Source organism: Mytilus californianus, unplaced genomic scaffold, assembly GCF_021869535.1.
Source record: "Mytilus californianus isolate M0D057914Y unplaced genomic scaffold, xbMytCali1.0.p SCAF_1, whole genome shotgun sequence".
Lineage (NCBI taxonomy): Eukaryota > Metazoa > Mollusca > Bivalvia > Mytilida > Mytilidae > Mytilus > Mytilus californianus.
In genome coordinates, this window is record NW_026262581.1 from 122136459 (window position 1) to 122159535 (window position 23077).

Genomic DNA, 23077 nt, shown 5'->3' on the forward strand with positions numbered 1-23077 from the left:
GTGATGTCAAAAAAAGGTTTGACGGAAACTGGCCAAATTTCGGATGGTGACAAAAGCATATTGAAAATGTATGTATGGCGGGAAAAAAAAAACGTACTCACAACATGCTATAGTTTAATGAAAATGAGTTGAGAAGCTGGTTAGAAAAAAATAGCCTTACAGAAGATTTCATTGATATGGCTGAAGAACGTGGGGTGTCATGGAAAGATTTATATTGTCATGATTTCAGATTACTCTTTCAGAATATTATCGATATTTTTATAACTGGTCTGTGATACATTATAAGCAAAAGTACTATTGGTACCGTTTACATTATTGCTAGAACTACAAATACAATTACAAGTTTGATAGTTACTGTTATACCAATATCATAAACTGAAATGTAATGCTGGTATAATAAATCATCGTAGGTTTCCTTTAAAGAACCTACTTAGTATTTTGCAAAAGTTGAATGATAAATATATAAAATTATTTGTCATCAAGATCTTCTTTTGCTTTAACACAATACAATGTTTTTATGTTTAGGATGGAAAACTTTATAATACAATAACTGAACAATAATCTGAATGACCATGAATGAAGCTACAGTACCGATAGCAGCAAGGTATAACCATTCACTTTTGTGTTGTGTAAAATATCCCCATAGTATCAACATGACGATATTTTCAGAAAATATCATATAGTAATAAAACAAGGCTCTGAATCTTGTACGACCGTCCTGTACGTTTTGAAAACAAAATATCATCAAATATCCCATGACAAAATCAAAAAATATTTTATCGCAATAAGTTTTTATAAATTTCTGTTTATGACGTCCTATCCAAAATGTCATTGCCATCCAGTGTATGCCTATTACAATAAACATGATATAACCAAACTGAGCTGTAAATAAGGCTATAACCATAATTCTAGCTCCAATTTCGCAAGCTCTCCAGATGAAATAGAAAATCATTCCATAGATTGATAATACTTGTTCTCTTTCATTATGTGAGGCTCTGAGGGCCTTATTATAGGACACCAAAGACTTAGAGACTCCAATCCAACATCCAAACATTACTGCAGGTCGGATAATTTCTAAAAAATATATATCAATATACACAATTATTAAAAGTGCAAAAAGCAGTTATATATTTATCAGATATTGCATTCCCCAAATCAAAGGATGCATATCAAATACATGTATGAAGAGATAAAGTTCATATATTTTAATATGCCTAAAGACGAGTTTGTTTTATTGCTAGAAACACATATAAAAAAAACAAACCGTAAAGACTCGTAAGATCAGCACGAAGCACAAACACAACTACTTAAAAGCGAAAAAAAACTAAAAGTTTCGATCTAAGAGTACTCGCAGTTAATGAAGCATGTTTACAGCCAATTACAACTAATAAATAAATCAATATCTCCCAGATTAAAATATCAATTAGTACACATTTAACGAATATAGCATCAAGGCATGACCTTGTGTACTGCCTAAATATAAGTATAGACAGAATGTAATACCACAGCTGTTCGTAACTGTATATTACTACATATTTAGTTATGTTTATTTCATTAAAAACAAAATCAATATTATTATCGATAAAGACAATATTCAAAGAACTCAATACAGTATTCAATTGATAAATTTTAAGAATGATTTTTTTTTTTGAAAGGCCCAATACTTTTGATGTATCGTATCTAAATTTAGGGACTCTATAAGTAATAATCCCTTAGAAATTAAGATGTGAGATCCCGTTTTTAATAAGATTTTAGTAGAGAAGGTACATTAAAACTTTTAAACCTTTGTATCTTCACTGACACATCTTGTCAATATCAGATGTTCTGTTATCCACACCTGATCCCGATAACCTTGTGAACCGATTCCTGGATGAAATTTTGTCTATCAATTTCTATGCTGTTATTAGAAGAAGTTAAGTTTTAAGGGTTGTATAATAATAAGCAATAACTTTCTTCACATGATCTTATTTTACCTTCTGTTGAAATTGAAATTTAAATAAAGAAATATTCTTCCTCATTAGTGTTCCATCATTTCTCTTTTCTGTCATATACTATATATATATCTGTAGTAGTAGCTGTGGAGCAGATTCTATGAAAGCGTTAAGCATTGTCAGCATTGCAGCATCAGTAGCTTTGTATAACATCTGGTCGTAGAAAAATCTCTTTTGACCCTGAGAATCTGCTTTTAAATCCATAATAGATATATTCCACGTTCCTGTAATGAAAACAGTGTGAATGCTTCATTGACTATCTATCTAAATTAGGCCTGAAATAATATGGAATAAGTGTATGGATCAAAGTATCATTAACTACTTATTAAACTTGTTTATTTTTGATGTCGCGTTTTAACTTCAACAAATAAGGCGTTTCATTCGCCAAGAAAATGTACAATGACCAATTACTCACACTTCAGTCTCATTATCAATTTGACAACTTGCCTGCCGGATCTTTGATTTGCAAACCTTAAAAAAGTTTCAATTTTGATATATATTCATTCTTAACGTAGAAATTCTCCAAAAATGTATTTGACATGGAACCTTACATGAGAAAGGAACAAAATAGAGCTCAATATAGTCATATATAACGAGGAAAAGATCTATATTGATTCTGAAGTCAATGTAATAGTAAATAAAAGTAAACTGAAATACGTTAATAAAATGGATTTCCAAACGTCAACTCAAGGCTTATATTGGATTATAACCTGACTGGGATAAGATGGGGAATATCTCTTATGGTTTTAAGCTCAATGTTTTCAAGATCAATATCATACTTAGTACTAGTAATCGAGAGAAAAATAATAACAAAAATACCGAACTCCAATGGAAATTTAAAACGGAAAGTCTTTTATAAAATGGCAAAATCAAAAGCTCAAACACATCTAACGAATGGAAAACAACTGTCATAATCCTGACTTGGTACAGACATTTTCTTATGTAGAAAATGGTGGATTAAATCTGGTAGCTAGCAAAACCTCTCACTTGTATGACAGTCGCATAGAATTCCATTATATTGACAACAATGTATGAACAAAACAAACAGACATAATAGGAAAAGATGTCAAAAATAGGGGTACAGCAGTCAACATTGTGTTGTAATCTTAATCACTATAAAATCAAACAAATACGTCAACAAAGAAAAACAAAACGGCACATAAGCAAAAATAAAAGACAAGAATACAAAAAATGACCATAGCACAATAACACAATGGCGAGATGTATAAGTACCGAGCCACGCCAACAGGATAACGTTAAAAAAGAGGGACGAAAGATACCAGAGGGACAGTCAAACTCATAGATCGAAAACAAACTGACAACGCCATGGCCAAAAATAAAAAGACAAACAGACAAATAATAGTACAGATGACACAACATAGAAAATTAAAGACTAAGCAACACGAACCCCACCAAAAACTGGGGGTGATCTCAGGTGCTCCGGAAGGGTAAGCAGATCCTGCTCCACATGTGGGAACCGGTCGTGTTGCTTATGTTATTACAAATCCGGTAAATAGTCTAATTCGGTAAGTCACATTCGTGAAAAGGGAAGGGTATTGTAGTTACGACATAAGGAACATATCCGATATCATCTGTGAAACGGTTATTCCATAACGGTCAACCAACTCGTGATGGCGTCCGTAAAATTTACGAAGGGATGATTTCAACTTCACCATTTGGAACTCTTGGTTTAATAGCTTCCTTGTGAGCAGCATTCCTCTATCAAGGAAATCATGATAGGAAACACAAGCCCGGGAATATCGTATCAATTGGGAGATATATACTCCGTATGCAGGCGCTGCTGGAATGTTGCTACATAGAAATGGAAAGTTCATAATTGGGAAGCTGAAATCTTCTCTTTTGTCGTAAAGTTTTGTTTTCAACCGACCCTCATTGTCAATTTCTAGATGTAAGTCAAGATATGAGGCAGACTTAACTGTATCTGTAGTATCCTTTTTATCTCTAGTTCGATGGGATAGATTCGTTCAACATAGTCACCAAATTTTGTATTATTTAGTGAGAGAACATCATCTATATAGCGGAACGTAGAGTTAAAGGACATTGCTAACTTCTTATCTTTCTTCCTAAGAAGTTCCTGTATGAAGTCAGCCTCATAATAATAAAGAAACAAGTCGGCAAGAAGAGGGGCACAATTGGTTCCCATTGGAATTCCGACAGTCTATTGAAAAACACGTCCTCCAAACGTAACAAATATGTTGTCAATCAAGAAATCAAGCATGTTGATAATGTCAGTTTCAGAGAATTTTTTGTGTGAATCAGAGTGATTCTTTACAAAGTAGGATTTATCCCTCCCCAAGACAAGATACTTGTATCTACGTTCGCCAAATTACGTTAAATTACGTTGTATGGTGTTTTGGCGTTATCTCTGAAGTTTGTGAACAACAGGCACATTTCCATGGCAGAAAGACACCCACTGAAATACATGTAGAAAAGATGTTTTTTACATTCATCATATAATGCCATTACGAAAAACACCTATTTTCATGTCTATCTAGTTAGACATATGTATAATTCAAATGGGTAAAAGTTGTAGATTTTTTTAATGACTTTTAGATTAAAAGAAAGGGAATAGTATAAATATAATATGCATTATGTGGAGACTTAACGGACGAACATCCAAAATATCAGAAAGTTTTTTGAACCATTATCGTTCCCACGTTCGGTTGATATAAAAAAAAAGGCACCAACCTATCTTTTCTTTCGTTTTTTTAACGGACAGTGCTTTTGTCTGGGGACAAATAATTTGTTCAAAAGGCAAACTGTTTTTTTTTCAATGACATACAGAATTTGTTCTTAGAAAATCAATGATGTTTTTATTTTTATTTATTGTTCTGTTTCCAGTAGAAACAAACTTTTTTTTACTTCTGTTCTGAATTTTTTCTTCAAATGAAATTTAGAATCAAACAATTTTTTGAAATGCCGCCTCTTTCCTCTCAAAAAAATTGATGTTTGGTAACAATTGTAATTTAATGTATTTAACACTTTTGTCTTGTCAACGACGGTGGATTGCCCTGAGTGAATTATAGCGTTTGAAACAGCGTTTTCGTCAAAATTAGTTTACACAAACATGTGCAGTTGAACATAATGAAAAAGGAAGGATACGGTGTAACAAATATCTCTGTTTATTCGTTTCTCATTATGATGAACATTTGGAAAATGGAAACAGCAGTACTTCATCAACATTGAATATCTTTAAACTCAAAGACAAAACAAACAACAAACATCTGGCAATATTTTTTTAATTCCAGTTTCAGATGTATAACTGATCTCAATAACCCATACTTGAATGAGTGCTTGCATCTCACATTTACCAGTGAACAGTGAGCAGTTGTACATTTGTCATTTCGGGGCCTTTTTTGGCTTGCTATGCGTTATGGGCTTTGCTCATTGTCGAAGGCTGTGCCGTGATATATAGCAACCATACCACATCTTCTTATTTTTATATCAACATTAAGGATATTATCAAAAGTAGATGGTCTGTTTCAATTCTTGATCTTTTCTTCGACATGGACAAGGATGGACGAATCAACTAAAATCTAAGACAAACGTGATGATTTCAACTTCCCGATTGTTGATTTCCCATTTCTCAGAAATAATATACTCTCTGTCATTTCGTATGAAATATGAACGTTACATATCTCAATCAATACGTTCCATCGTGCATGTTTAAACTTTACAAACTTCGTTGGCAGGAGTGTTCTCCTTACACAAACACTGCTCCAACAGAAAGAAAAATTAGTTTTACGATCACCATCACGAACTGGTTGATACGATATATCTGTGTCTCAGTTAACTAGATACATGTTTCGCATATCTTCAGATGATACCACAATTGTCGTTTATTCTGTAATGTTACCGATTGTACTGCTTTTTTGTGTTTTGATTGAGAGTGAATTCGCATTGCGTGTGATGCATCCATAGAAGGATTCGCTTAGCTTGTCGACCAAATCGGTCTCCTGTACAGGTCTCGTTCCTTTCGGAGTAGTGCATGCAATTCCCTCAGTTTTTGTTTGTTACCTTGATTTGTTTTACTTATCGATTTATGAGATTTGAACATCTGTAAAATACTATTGCCTAAATTTATAAACGTTCATTCATTCATTAATAAATAGATAGATAGACCAATAAAAGATTCATAGAAAAAATTCTTACCTGACAACTTGGCCAAGCATGCAAGGTAGAGACAAAATTATACGTAAAAACCAAACATATACTGGTGTTTTCTTATTTTTCCCTGATGTTATCCTAATTCTCCCCTCCTTTTCTGTATGATAGTCTCGATAATACCAGCCAATATTAATGACGTTAACTAAACACCGAGGAAAGAAGATTATCCCCGGCTTAGTATATTTCTAGGATTCTGATTGGTTAACGCACGTCGTTACAAAACCCATAGCCCCTGGGTGTTGCTAACCCATATCCCCGGACGTTGCTATCCATTTACCCGGGGGACGGCACGCGCGTTTATACGCTGACGGCGTCCATATTGAAAATGGCAAAGCGTTTTGCTTCCCACACGGAGAATGAAATTCTTGACAAAAGATCTAAAAACATTGCGTCATCAACAGAAAAAGCAAACAAAAGGGCTGGTAATTTGCTACGAGAATATCTCTCTGAGAAAAATGAAGACACACACTTTGAACAGTATAGTCCTAGTCGGCTAAATGATGTTCTGAAACATTTTTATCTTGACGCCCGTAAACCTGATGGAGAAATGTATAAAGTCAATTCGCTTGATTCATTCCGGTACTCTCTGAATAGATATCTTAAGGCTCCCCCCTTTTTAAAGGAATTTGACATAATGAAGCATGAAGACTTTAATGAATCAAATCAAGTATTTAAAACAGCCCTTACAGAATTAAAAGCCAACGGAAAAGGAGCCACACAGCACTTTCCAATAATATCAGAAATTGACAGGACAAAATTGTACTCTTCAACTTTCATGCAACCAAGCTCCCCTACTGCTTTATTAAATAAAGTACAATTTGACATAAGAATGTACTTCTTTAGACGAGGGGCTGAAAATATGGATAAGATGACAAAAGACACTTTTATCGTCAAAACAGATCCAAAAACAAAAACAAAGTACGTTACAAAAGAAATGGACGAACTTACCAAGAATCACCGCTTCAATGACAAGGAAAATGTCACTGCAATTATGCCAGAGCAACCTGATAGTCCGTCTTGTCCAGTGGCAGCTTTTCAGAAATACATTTCAAAATTGCATCCTAAATGCAACAGGTTATGGCAAAGACCACTGGGATCCTTTTATGAAGATTCTGCTACTTGGTATTGTAATTCTCCAGTTGGTCGTGACACTTTGGCTCAATTTATGAATAAGTTAAGTAAACTTTGTTCGTTATCACAAGTTTACACTAACCATTCAATCCGAGCGACCGGTGCAACTATTCTAACAGAAAGCAGGTACTTTGCTGATGCTCAAATCATGTCTGTCACTGGCCACAAAAGTGTCTCGAGTTTGGCAATATATCAAAGAACTTCCAACAAGGCAAAATTTCAAATGGGACAAATGATTGATGCTGCAATGAATGGAAGAGATCCTGATGCAAATGCCTTGCCTGCCCCAAATCAACAACTAACATTACCTTCACCTGTTCAACCGTTGGCACTTCCCACTCCGGCTAGATCCTCAACAATGGTGGCGTCCACTTCACAAGTAACGCAAATGACAGAGTTTAGAAATCAACTCTCTGGTATAAACTTTAATGAGTTGTTCAGCAACTATGACACTGTTCCACAAATGCCAGTATTCCATGGTTGTTACATTGGATCCATCAACATAAACATGAACAACAAATAAATAACTTTCACGTCCGTATGTAATGAATATTGAGTTGATCCACGTTTTTTTAGCCATTCAATTTCAGAACAATAACAGTCTATTTTCCTTAATTTCGTGTTGTTCCAGTGAAAAAAATTAAACTCTGTTGATTATCCATGAATATCTGTAATTAAATATGTAATCCTCTAACGATTGTATCCTATTATTCCGATCATTGACATTGATTTTAGTAAATGCATCACTTGGCCACCACGTCGTCAATGAAAGGCACTATTGACCTAGTTATGCAAATGACCCACGTTGACGTCACATCGTCTATGACGTAACGCTCGCGACATTAACCGCCAAATATGAATTTATTCAGTTTCTCTGTCTCTGGATTAAAAACGTCTTATATTTGACTACCTGTATGGTTCTACCAAAGGTAGTACCCTACACCCCGTAAGAATTATGTCAAATTTCCAAATTTCAATCAAACTTTTTTAGATAATGAATGAAACGTTGTTTTCACGTTATACTTTGTACCCGAATTTCCCTAAAAATCTCCCGATTCGGACTAAGACCGGGGATAAATTCGTTATCTACGTTCATATCCGTAGATATGGGTATTTTAACACCCTTCAGTACCCTGTACACCCTTCGGCTGCGCCTCAGGGCGTACTGAGGTACTTCAGGGTGTTAAAATACCCATATCTACGGATATGAACGTAGATAACTTATATTAAAGAGGCCGTGAATCCTAAAGGAATCCATCTTTGTAGGCGGTAGTATTCTTTAGCTAGTACTACATCTGCTATGGCATCATATATGAATGACACTATTGACAAGTTGCTTTCTTTAAAAAAAGAAATGCAATCGTAAACCCAAATGCTTGTTTGGCATTAGATATAAGATAATTGTTTAAAAAAAAAGATTTATTGTTTTATATCATTTTTGTTATATAAGAATTAGAAACTGACAGTGATTGTTTACTTAAAGTAAATACTGTTCAATATGGGGTGAAATATTCTTGTTAAAGGAATATTTTGTTCTCTCCTCTCTCCCAAAAGACATCATGGTAAGTCACCCACTTGATGTTCCATTCTAAGATGCTGGTTTTTTATACGACCGCAAAAAAATTTTGAGGTCGTATATTGGTATGACGTTGGCGTCGTCGTAGTCGTCCGAAGACACATTGGTTTTCGCACTCTTTCTTTAGTTCAAGTGAATGGATCTCTATGAAATTTTACCATAAGGTTCAATACCACAAAAGGAAGGTGGGGATTGATTTTGAAGTTATGGTACCAACAGTTAAGGAATTAGGGGCCAAAAAGGGGCCAAAAATAAGCATTTTTGTAACTTCCATACATAACTTGTGTGTTAGTGTATGGATCTCTCTGACATTGTACCACAAGGTTCCATACCACAAAGGGAAGGCTGGGATTGATTTTTGGGGTAATTTCCTCAAAATTTTAGGAATTAGGGGCCATAAAAGGGCAAAAAATCAAGCATTTTTCTAGTTTCAGGACAATAACTTGTGTATTAGTGTATGGATCTTTATGAAATTGTACTGCAAGGTTCCATATCACAAAGGAAAAGCTGGGTTTGAGTTTGGGGGTAATTGCCATAAACGTTTAGGAATTTGGGGCCAAAAAGGGGCAAAAAAACAAGCATTTTTCTAGTTTCCAGACAATGACTTGAGTTCAAGTGTATGGATCTCTCTGAAATTGTACTGCAAGGTACCATACCACAAAGGGAAGGCTAGGATTGAGTTTGGGGGTGATGAATCATAAGGGGGTTCAAAAAATTTGGGGGGGGGGGGTTTCCTTTTTTTTCTGTAAAATTTTCCATTTTAAATTGGTTATTTCTGATTTATATATAAAAGCAAATAATAATGATATGGTTTGAAAAGGTAAATTAAAAAATTTTAAATTCTTAGACCACATTCATTTTGTGTCAGAAACCTATGCTGTCAAATATTTAATTACAATCCAAATTCAGTGCTGTATCAAGCTTGAATGTTGAGACCATACTTGCCCCAACTGTTCGGGGTTCGACCTCTGCGGTCGTATCAAGCTGCGCCCCAGCGGAGCATTTTATTGTTTTTAAATTAGAGTTAGTTTTTAGGCTAAAATTCAAATGCAAATGTGAAGAAATTTAATCAATTAATGATTATATGTGTTTAAGAAAGGCAATACGTGAACCTGTAAAATAGCCGTTTTTATTGGAATTTGAGATATGTTCATGGTTATTTGAACAATGGCTTGATATTGATCATTATTAAGATCCTCACATCTGCTCTGCAAGTTTTTTTATGCTTAGGGTAGCAAGCATTGGCAATTTTAAGTTCTGTGCTTTGTGTATGCTCTTAAAAGTTTTAGATGACAAACCTCTTTTGTTAAAAACAAACACTTTTAAAACCTTTAACTCGCTTTGAAGATATTTTCCGGATGTCCTTTTTTATTTTGATGTTTTCTTATATTTTAAATTGTGGGTCATGAAAAAAGGCCTGCAAGTTTAATTGTAAATATATACAATTTGAATCGCACTGTATCCTCTTCACCTTGATGACCGAAACCAATTCATTAAAAAAGATATTTATAGCCTAGACAAAACAGCTTACACCTTGTACTTATAAACAAACAAACAAAATTGAAAACAACAAAAAAACTAACATGGTCAAACCTGAAATTACCACTGATCAGTATACCCATCACCTAAATATGAGTTTGTTTAAAGGTCACATTTATGAACTGTTGTAAGGTGTTCCTTTTTGTCGAGCCTTCGACTTTAGTCGAAAAAGCGAGACAAAGCGATTCTACATTCCGTCGGTGTCGTCGGCGGTGGCGTCCACAAATATTCACTCTGTGAAAGTTTTTGAAATTTTAAAAACTTTCTTAAACTATTCTGGATTTGTACCAAACTTGGACAGAAGCTTGTTTATGATCATAAGATAGTATCCAGAAGTAAATTTTGTAAGAATAAAATTCCATTTTTCCGTATTTTACTTATAAATGGACTTAGTTTTTTCTGCTTGGAAACAATACATTCACTGTGTGGTTAAAGTTTTTAAAATTCTAATAACTTTCTTAAACTATCCTGGATTTGTACCAAACTTGGACAGAAGCTTGTTTATGATCATAAGATAGTATCCAGAAGTAAATTTTGTAAAAATGAAATTCCATTTTTTCCGTATTTTACCTATAAATGGGCTTAGTTTTCTGCTGGGATACAATACATTCACTCCGAGGTTGAAGTTTTTTTTTAAATATTAATAACTTTCTTATACTATCCTGGATTTGTACCAAACTTGGACAGAAGCTTGTTTATGATTAAAAGCTTCTAGAAGGAAATTTTTTGTTAAAATTTTGTACCTGTTTATCTGTATTTTACTTATAAATGGACTTAGTTTTTCTTCCAGTTAACATTACATACAGTCTGAAGTTAAATTTTTTAGATTTATAAACTATCCTGGATTTTTACCAAACTTGGACAGAAGCTTCTTAAAATAAAAAAAAATAGTATTGAGAGGAATATTTTTATTGATGTTTTTCCTCATTTTTGTTGAGCCTGCGATTTACAGCAAAAGTAGGCGAGACACTGGGTTCCGCGGAACCCTTACGATTTTTTTTTATCTGAACACGATTTTTTCATTAAATATTAAAGGGTGTCTTTTACATGGTAAAATTACACTACTGTTTACGAAATTATTTTAAACCAGGTGTATTCATGAGCACATGTCCCAAGTCAGAAGCATGTTGTTTAGTGGTTGTCTTGTTTTGGTGCAGTTCATATTTGCTTTTTGTTTCTGGTTTGAAGTTAAATTAGATCTGTTTGTTTTTTCCTGTTTTAATTGTTTTATAACTGTGTTTTGGGGCCCTCGGTAGGATGCTGTCCAATGTGAGCCAAGCTTTTGTGTTGAAGGCTGAATTATAACCTATAATTGCCAATTTTGACTACACTGTGTTTTAATGGAGAGTTGTCTTCCTACCACATTTAAAAAGATATTCCCTGACATTTGACAAATCCATTAGAATAATCGAGATATTGAAATTGAACTGAAGTTGCCTAGTAGGTTTCTTACATTGACCCGGCTATCCTTTTTCTCTCTTACTGGATAGTTTTATACTGGTCATTTGGGGGCACTGTGTAGCCTACTGATCAGTGAGATGGCTCAAAATCTTCTTACACTATTTTACATTTTCGTACTTAATATATTGAAACCTAACATTCATCATCTGATCGTCTTTATGAAATAATAATTATTTATTTTTATTTTGACGAACATTTTGAAGAGCATTAATTACTACAGGCCGAACATATAGTTAGATAATCTGTTGTTGTATATATGTATGTTGAATCCGTACTTTCCGGAACTGTTGTATTGCCTTGTCCGTGATTGGTGTGATTATTACTTGTATCAGCCTCTTTTTGTGTTTGAATCCAAAGTAAAAGGATCATAATTTGAAAGCTCTTCGTTTTATTTATATTATACTTGTCTCTAGTCCCCCAAACCTAAGTCAGGTATATTACATGGTGGAGGACCCTAAAATCGAACAATTGGTACCTGATATATACAAAATGACCATATGAACATTAAAATGAAGCCTTGAAATAATTGTCAACAGTAGAAAACACGTGTTTTGACTCCGCACGTTACGTGAGGACAGAAAATGGCCGTCGATGTGTACTTGGAAGAGACCCCAGAGGGGCTGGTCAGAAGTTTAAGCTTAAACAAGCAGGGCCGTATATTATTCATCGCATAGACAGTCCTCATCTTTATTCGTTAATGGAACCCAAAACAAACAAAGTTATTCCACAACCAGTTCACATTAACCGTTTAAAGCCAGCTTATATTCGTGTACCAAATCCATGTGAATATTTTATAGATCGTGTCATAAGCAAACAAGACACCGTGGATACTGCGTCAACAAGTCGTGATAATTCAACAAGTGACAAATCTAGTACAAACACCGACGAAGCTCCAGAAGTGCCAAATCTACGGCGATCAACAAGACAGAGACAAAAACCTGTTCGCTTTAGAGATGACAGTTTCGTTACTTTATCAGGCACCGATACAAGTTCTGCGTCAGACGGGACATTATTGAAAGTGAAAAGATTTTTAGCAAAGAAAAATCACGATGGAAATATTCGTTACCTTGCACATTTAATTGGGGAACCGGCACAGAACGCTATCTGGATCGATGAAAATCAGTTAGGACCGAAGGCGCGTGCCTTATTAAAGTCAAGACCACCTCCAATTATACCATAGATTTATGTCTGTGAGATTTATCTCATGACATCGCAATAAGAAGGCTGTATATGAAATATTTTGCTGTGAGATTTATCTCACGCATATCGGACATATCGAAAGTTACAAAACACGATGATTACTGTTAGAAATTTACCTGAACTGTTTTGAAGATACATTTTATTGATACATTTTATTTTATGTGTTAACAATTTTATGATTAGTATATACCATTTATTGCAAACATATGTTCAAAGATGTTTTTTTTGTCACAGAACTGTTATTTTTTTTCTTGTAATTTGAATATTACGGTATATAAAGTTTTGAGAAAAGTATTTTCATTTTGAGAACTTCCATTTTACAATTTTTATAAAACTTTCTGTTTCGGCTCATTAAGACAGTTAATTTGTGTAATTGTTTAAAGATTTAAAAGGAACAGTTAATTATTTTCTGAAATACACTGAGTGCGAAAATACCGTCAAAGTTCACTATGTTAATGATTTTTTTGTTGGTCCACATGTACGTATGTTGATTAGACTAGATAGGACAGCTATATTATAGGATTTCTTGTTGTATTTTTAAGTAGTTGAGTTTCTAATGGTTAGTTTTTTTTTTGAAATGTGAACATGTGAAATATTTTGAAAAATCATAGAGGTAGAAGTTAAAGTTTTGAAATGAAGTACGGAGATACTTAAATTTACTTGTTAGTAAATATTAATGAAGATTTGTTTCGGTATGATAACGAACGTTATGTATGACTGATTGGATGGAAATCTGGGCATTAAATTTTTAAATCTGTCTGTGTACAGTAAGAAAAGAAATCTGATTTGTGTGTTAGTGGTGCAAGAGATGACTCAGAAATAACCCTGGTTGATAGTCTTGTTCTGCTGAAATTTATTTGTTTCACTTTATTGTTTTATTTACTCGAGAGCATGTGTGTATGATAGGGATGGTATACCGTGAAAGTCGGCGCAATAGTAGATTTTTTTTTTCTCATAGTGTAACCTATAAATTTTGTTCATTATAAGGTGTATCTAAACATTAGCCAGGAGCAGGGACTCCACTGAATCTAATCTCGTACTGTATATCTACCACTTTTTAACAAGCACACTAAAATTCAGTAAAATGATGATACGCTATACTTTATAAGATTTCGCTACATCATATTTATGTTGAAGTTAAAGAGTAACCAGCATTTGGTCATACGTATGTTGAAGTTATTTACATGTCTGCGAACATGAGAAATATAAAACTAGTAATAGTAAAAGATGATGAAGCTTAAAGGTGCCTGTTATTTTGTATGTTGTATTGTCATATATAAATGAAAACTTGATTTTTGTTGGGGTACGAATTCAACATTTTCGAAAAATATGGGAATTTTTCATTTTTGGGCGGGGATGTTGTATATCTGTATGTTGAATCCGTACTTTCCGGAACTGTTGTATTGCCTTGTCCGTGATTGGTGTGATTATTACTTGTATCAGCCTCTTTTTGTGTTTGAATCCAAAGTAAAAGGATCATAATTTGAAAGCTCTTCGTTTTATTTATATTATACTTGTCTCTAGTCCCCCAAACCTAAGTCAGGTATATTACACTGTACCCTGACCAAGATAACTATAAATAGAAATTAATTTTTTCTTATCTCTGCCTGCATCTGTCATCACTCGGTGACTATTAATGAATAGACATTTGATAAGGAAATAACGTTGCAATATTTAAACAAGGAAAATTGCAATTTTAAAGAAAATAAAAACTATTCAAGGACGTATATCAATTTAGATTATATACGTCCTTGGTCTATCCTAGACGTAAAATTTCAATAAAGTGCAAGAAAGACTTCATTTTAATTCCAGTATTGTCCTTTAGTTAGTCCCACAAGGACGTTGAGGTATGAAAATTATGAAATAGCCTGCTTCGTACATTATGTACATTTTCCCTAGACTCGGAATCTTAAGTGAAATGCTAGTAATACTTCTTTTATAGATTTTAGTTTTAACAAATCTCGTTTCGAATTAACATAAATCGCATTGTTTACGTGAAATCTTATCTCATATCTAAACACAGCTGGTTTCAACGTTTGACTCTAATTAGAATAACTACGCGTATATGTAAGGTAAATATTAGCAGCTTGTAATTGCGTGCAAGGAAGTATTCAAATGCTTAATAAAGTAGCTTGCGTCATAATAAATTTCGCATCATATGTAACATATCTCTATAGCAACTTTAAGATGCTAATGATTCAACAGGTCAAATAATAAGCTATTGCGCATGTATATGAAAGGTGGCCATAGAAAGAAACAGATGTATTCCGAATAACATCCGGTGTTCCGAAAGACTACGGACATCGTCCAATATATACGCATTACGCAATAAAAGTGATAAACACAAGTATGTGTTACGGAAAGAAAAGGGATATTCATCATCTTCCTGTGTCGGGATCGCCTTTCTGATATTTTCATCTTTTGCATTCCAAACAACGTCATCGTAACCTTCTTTCCAATCCTGTGGTGGGAAATGCGTTCCGATACCATTTTCTTTAGCATTCCAAGTAACTCGAGCATCGTCTTCGTCGTTTCTACCTTCCTCATAGAGAACTCTTCTACTGAATAGGAATTTTCTACTATTCATGCTTTTAAATACGTTTTTTTTTAATAAATTTGCTTCACTTCCTTTTTTAAATTTTCTATAATTTTAAATTATCTCATCAGCATATTACATAATAGTATCTGTCGTATCCTGCTCATGTTAGTAAGAAATAAAGAATGGGTATAGGTTCTTCTTTTGTATAAGGTTTTACTTGTTTTTTTATCATACAATTAATCGGAAATAATGTTTAAAATGTACTTGAAGTAACAGATACCATACAGAATGTGTATTGATTTAACCATACAAATAGTCGTACTTAACCATTTAAGGTAGATTCATGGTATACCGCCATCTTGGATTGTACAATCCCAGTACAAAATCGGTCTAGTTATTTGCCAAAATCTGCAAATGTGAAGTAAGATTTGCAATTTATTGGTTAGACTGTTTATTTATTTAAAGAAATCTTGGTGATTTATTGTATAACTCAAAATATTTAAACAAATGTCAAATTTTGTGTTTTAAGAATCATTTTTTTCAAATAAGCCATTTAAGGGGAGATAACTCTTTTAGTAAAAAATATATACTGGACTGATAGGGAAATTTCTAATTTTTACTTGTAGCAAGAAAACAAATTCGGTGACACCATTGTTTCTTTTTATTTTCTTAAAACATATAATAAAACCTATCTTCTCACAATTTATTTCAAAATTCTATCTCATACATTTTTTTTTATGCACACAAATGTGTTTTTTCATGAACAATCTAACCAAATTTAGGCAATTTTCAACGACTCATAGGTTGGAAAATAGCACGGTGACTCATACTTTTTATTATATTTTAGAAAAAAACATAGTTAAATCTTCATTTTGGCAAAGTATAAGAAAATTCTATCTCAAGAAATATATACCTATGATCTACCTTAAGACTGTACAAAAAGTTTTAAATAATCTGCATATCTGATAGCGATGTATGCTGTCTGCTTTTTATTAAGTTTCCTGGAAACTTTCACACTGTACGCTGATCTGTGAATGGCAAGGGCGTCAACGGATTATCGATATAATTTGTATGGAGTAATATAGGGGAAAAGTTAGCAGGTCCGAGTGGTATCGTTGATTTTGATTATTTTATTTCATAGATAACTTTAAAAGCTGTGCTATCGTTTCTATATTATAAATAAAAACAGATGTAAGGTGTAAGTCAACGACACAAATAACAAAAAGGCATGTATAGGGCAACATACAGTTTTCGTAAATATTTCTATACAATAAAAGCTCCCGAGTCTATAAAATTGTATGAATCTCTCCCTTAAAATGTTGGACCGGGATAATATTGCTCTATGCATATCGTCATTTAGTGTTCTACAAATGTGTAAATTTTCATCAATATCGGTCTTGTCGTTCATGAGGAGATGCGCTTACAGGGCACATAGACATACAAACATACGAAGTGACCACTGTCGATGGAACGTTATTAGGCAGCTCAAAGGAAACGGTATGATGAGGCAAATGTTTGGCCCCTTAAATTCAAATTAAAAAAAAAGATATTTGCTACCTGTTATCTTATGCAATGATGTTAATGCAGGTATAATATCCTTTTCGAATAAGGCCAGTGTATTTTTCTTTTGCCAAGAACTATGACATTTCATGTCAAATATGTCAATTTCAAAATGTTTATGACATCATAACTGTTTTAATCCTATCATTTATAGACAGAACTAACAAATGTTGAAGATTTTTTTCTATTTTATGACATTTCTTGGACTATATAAAGGTGCTTATGATACATTTGCCGGACTCACGAATACTTTAGCCATTATTTATCGGTCTCTTTGTTTTGAAATAGTGAACTCTTTTAATCAATTTGTTGGTCGGTTGAAAAAAAGATTTACGACAAAAGAGATGATTTCAGCTTACCAATTGTGAAGCAATATTCCAGCATCGCCTGCATACGGAGTATATATCTCCCAGATGATACGATATTCCAGGGCGTGTGTTTCCTATCACGATTTCCTTGATAGAGGGTTGCTGCTCACAATGAAACTATTAAATCGAGAGTTTACGGACGCCATCATGAATATGTTGATAGTTATGGAATATCTGTTTCACCGAATGTGACCTACCGAATTGGACATATCACCGAGTTTATACTTACATGAGCAACACGACTGGTGCCACATGTAGCGCAGTATCTGCTTACCCTTTCGGAGCACCTGAGATCACCCCCCAGTTTTTGATTGAGATAGTGTTGCACAGTTTTTGGTTTTCTATGTTGTTTTGTGTACTGTTGTTTGTCTGTTTGTCTTTTTCTTTTTTAGCCATGACGTTGTCAGTTTATTTTCTACTTCTGAGTTGGAATGTCCCTTTGGTATCCTTCGCCTCTCTTTAACTACCACTGGGTCGATATCTCTGCTAGTTGACATTTTGTCCCCGAGGACATCAACCGCCCAGTAGCATAATATGCATGAACATTCGACGATAAATATAAAAAGGTCCGAAACAGACGGCACCATGGTCAGGGTGTCGTCTACTACGACAGGTGTCCCCTCATCACATGACATATATCTCAAATATGACACATTCAGATTATCATACTAATGATAAGCAATAATCTTCGTACGCGGCCGTGTTCAGTTTTTTACTAAACATTTTGGATTTTAGTGACTCTGAACAACACTGTCTCCTTTCGAAATGTAAAACCAAAAAACTACAAAACTTGTAAAATTTTAATAACAGATGCTCAATTCACTAGCAATTTAACTAAGAAATCTTATTTTACCAGAAGCTACGATGTTCTGAATTGTAAATCAACAAATCTCGTCTACAGATTAGAGTGTAACCTTTGCGGATTGCTATATGTCGGTGAAACGAAAGGAAGGCTTGATAAACGTATTGCGGCCATAGATCAGACATCAACAATAATGCAAGCGAAATTTTTTACCAGCATTTCAATCAGCCTGAGCATTCAATCCTTTCTATGCAAGTTCGCATCATCGTAAAAAATATACCACATGACTAACAATACTCATCTTGCAAGGTTTGCAACACCTCTTCGTAAACAAAAAAAAAATACTGGATTCGACAATTTGGAAATGCGACACCATATGTTTGCAATGACAAAATTGATGGTAAAGGTATTATATCTAGTCCTTCCTGCAGCTCGGTGAATGTGATGAAAATTTTCAACTCTACTCCTCGACGTAAACGCAGTCATGGTCACCGTCATTATACAACACCTACTCTCAATGATGTCTCCATCAATGACCTGCTGCTTTTTATACAAAAATCGTAAGGTATTTATCACATTTGCACGAAGCTTTATTCATTACTCCTTTCATTCTCTGTACAACTTATGTTTGGAAACCATTGTTACAAACCCTTATTCAAACCAATACAAACTTACAGCTATAATCTCGGATATTGCAAGTCACAGACTTTTAAAACCAGTTCGAAAAGGAAAAGATGAAAAGGAGACAAGAACCTTTCTCAAACATTCCTTCGCCAAGAAAGGTCTTGATGCCATCAACTTGGGCAATATCCTTCATCATAAATAAGTTCAATCGAAAATACCTCCCTATTTTAAAGATCAGTCTGGACCTATCATTTCTTATACCTATACTAAAAAATTTCAACCTAAAACTTTCAACAACAAACACGTGTTGCGGGATCTCCATTATATCGACTTCAAGTTTAAGCTCCTGATTGCATCTATGCTTGTTCCCCATTCATATATAATCCGGCTGGTTATTACTGGTGACCTTACCATTGTCAAACACAACTTCAAAATACTGATGGATTCAGTCGAGGATTATGCCAGGAAATGGATTAAACGCGAGAAAGAAGACGTAGATATTCTTTTGAAATGGGTTAAGGCTGTGAGGTTGTTGATACAAATCAGAATTAAAAAACTAAATGGGTTTCAACGGATATGTTTCAACTGTCTTAACTACAATCTCGTCCCCTTCCCCGAATGTGACCTACCGAATTCGACATATTACCGAGTGTATACTTAAATGAGCAACACAACGGGTGCCAGATGTGGAGCAGGATCTGCCTACCCTTCCGGAGCCCTTGTCACCCCTTAGTTTTTGTTGGGGTTCATGTTGCTCAGTCTTTGGTTTTCTCTGTTTTTTGTGTACTGTTGTTTGTCTGTTTGTCTTTTTCTTTTTTAGCCATGACGTTGTCAGTTTATTTTCGACTTATGAGTTTGAATGTCCCTTTGGTATCATCTGCCTCTCTTTTTGGTCCTGAAATTTCAGAATTGAAAACGTGTTCAGCTCTAAGATTCTTGATGATTCCTTACAACACGATTAACAATGGAGATTCATATTACCAAGTAAACTTTAAAAATTCTTTAGATAGCTATAGAGTCATAAATAATCTTCAGCTATCTCTTTTTGAAAGCATTTAGGATATTCCTAACAACAGCAATGGTAGTGAATGACACAAGAAAAGAGATAGCAAAGTTATTTCGTTGTTAACTGATTATTTATCGAGACTTTCATTACACTAGGAACATCGACAAAAGCTTTGCATCTCAAGTACAACTGTTTATTGGGTATTGTCAACAAAGAAGAGTTATGTATTATCAGCGTCTTTTCTATGGTTAAGACAAGAAATGATATGATGGTTTCTGGGACGATGCATCTTATAATATAATAACAGTGCTATAATTTGTAACAACATACTACATATCACAAAACCTATTATAGGAGGGTAAAACCAGTCATCTCTGTGAGAGGTGAAGTAATACCAAGCGGCTATCATTGCTAAGTTTTCCGTATATGTAATGAAATAATAAAATAATAACCTATAACGTGTACGGCCATGTTGTACATTCTGATAGCAGAGTATTAAAATATACCCTAGAACAACATCAAATATAATTTTGTAAAATGTTTTCGTGTACACGTCAGGCTTTTGAAATGCTACCCATACAGACATTATTATCCAGTGAGGAATGATAATAGCTAATAACATATAATATTTGAATGATGCTGCAAATACTGCGAAGACTATCATTCTTGATCCTACTTCACATGCTCGCCAAAGGTAAAATAAAATGGTGCCACATGTTGATAGACCACTGCCTTTAATGTTATGGGATGCCCGTAAAGCATTCTGGTATGATACTAACGAACCTGATACACTCATCCAGGATCCAGAAATAGCAAATCCTCGAACTATATCTACAATACAAGAAAAAAATTGTTTTATCTTGGTTCAAATATAGTTTGATTTGATAAATAAACAGAGAATATATAAAGTTTGGGCAGTCTTTTTCACAAAACTGGAGTAAGATTGTCATATCATTTATTTGGTTAAACATCTTAAACAAAAACATGGACTGATATTAGGTTTCCATAACCAAACCTTCCCAATGTGTAGAGATCTGTTAAAAGTTACCCTGCAGTATGGGCTTCTGGTATAACCACAAAAATTTTCATAAAGAATAGAAAACCATCATGAAATAGTTTATTCCACAACATTTTCAGTAAAATTCCGTTATTATTTTTGAATGAAACAGAAAGTTTAAAACTAGTTTACGCATGATTATTGTGTCATCTTGAGTTTCTGTCAGTATTATATAAATCTGTAGAATCAGTTGTGGAGCAGACTCTAGAAAGGCTTCAAACATTCTCAACATGGCAGCATCAGTATCTTCATATATCATCTTTTTGTAATGGTATCTGACGTCAAGTTCGATGGCGTTCACAGATCTGCTTTTCCATCCATGATGCATGTACTCGATGCTCCTAGAAGTATACATAAGATATGCAGATTTAAAATTAATTTTTTATCAGAAGATATTCTTTGAATGAATTTAAATTTCTCATATTTCTGTCATAGTCGAATAGTATCCTAAAGCAAAACTGTCATAACTAATCGTTAATGGCCTGGTAATAACAGCAACATTGTAACCCAAATCATAACCCGTGTGAAACATCAATGAGTCGCGATTCAAATTGTTTTCAATCCAATGTCTGTAACTGAACATATAAATAATGAAATATTGACCTGAATATCGAAATTATACCTTATAAATAAAAAAAGACAGCTTCATTTATTGCTTTGTTCATAAATCAGGCCGTAAGTTTTCTCGTTTGAATTGTTTAACCAAGTGAGGAATATGACAGTTGTTTTCCATTCGTTTGATGTGTTTGAGCTTTTGATTTTGGCAATTGATAAGGGACTTTCCGTTTTGAATTTTTCTTGGGGTTCGGTATTTTTGTTATTAACTTTTTACATTTGTCATGTATGGGCCTTTTATGGTTTGGTTGTTTTGTTCATTGTTGAAGGTCGTATGGTGGCCTAAATTTGTTAACTTTTACGTCACTTGGTTTCTGGTGGAAAGTAGCGTCATTGGCAATCATAGCCATACCACATCTTCTTATTTTTATACCTGATGGTCATCATACTTCGATCAATGATAAAAAGCGTCTAAACAAAAAGTCACAAGAAGTATTACCATTCAGATGTAAGCATTAGTTTCGTTTGCTTTTTCATTTGTCTTTCAAATGATGATTATATGAAGTTGTCCATTATATGCAAACATTGCAACACAGTTCATTCAATTGTCAAGTATATATAGGAACAATGTGTGTACACATACTTACAAAAAATACTTTATTTTGTTCATCTGCATATATTTTATTATATATAAATTGTCAACCGCTATTGTCCACAAAAGGAAAAAGTAAAATAACAAAAATACCGAACTCCAAGGGAAATTGAAAACGGAAGGAAAGTCCTTTATAAAATGACAAAATCTAAATATCAAACGAATGGAAAACAATGGAAAACAACTGTCATATTCATGACATGGTACAGGCAATAGTCTATGTAGCTCTGTAAATGTCTGTTCGTTTGTAGATCTTGCAATGTATAACCGTAAGAACTCTGTGAAAGGTGTGTGTATATTTATATTACGATGAAAAATGTTGTTCAAAAATATTTTGATAAGTAAAATGCTTAAAGCAACTACACTAATTAATGCAAATAATGTCTTCATATGTAGTACAGCCGTAACATTTCATTAACAGTGTTTTTGGTAAAATGCTATTATACTTTATAGAATTTGCCATCACTTTACGTACAGAAAGGTCAAATGAAATGATACAGTTCAAACATACTATGTATATCTTGCTTACCTTGCAACAGGTCCGGATAGCAATGGCATAGAACAGAACAGTCGCAAAAACCAAACTGAAAACTTCGTGACTTTAGACTTTTTTCTCCTTTCTGCAATGAAGTCACGAAAGTACCAACTTATGTTTATTGAATTCAATAGCAGAAGTGGGAAGACAATAAATGTCACCGTAAAGCCGAATGCAACCCATCTTTTTAGGCGAAAGTATTCTTCGGCAAGAAAAATGTCCGTTATTACATCATAATAGAAAGAAATGTTTGAGATGATGGTTCCTATAAGATGTTTTCCACGGAAAAGCAA

The 23077-nt window shown here is 33.8% G+C and overlaps 1 protein-coding gene across 1 annotated transcript; it reads right to left on the reverse strand.

Annotated features, from left to right (window-relative positions):
- Positions 1–230: 230 nt before the first annotated feature.
- LOC127738906 (XK-related protein 6-like) lies at positions 231–21378 on the reverse strand. Its single transcript, XM_052250405.1, has 4 exons — positions 21148–21378; positions 20662–20816; positions 546–754; positions 231–324 (listed from the first exon to the last, which is right to left on the reverse strand). The coding sequence occupies exons 1-4, from the start codon at positions 21368–21370 to the stop codon at positions 231–233; spliced, it is 681 nt and encodes a 226-aa protein (XP_052106365.1). The 5' UTR covers positions 21371–21378.
- Positions 21379–23077: the final 1699 nt, after the last annotated feature.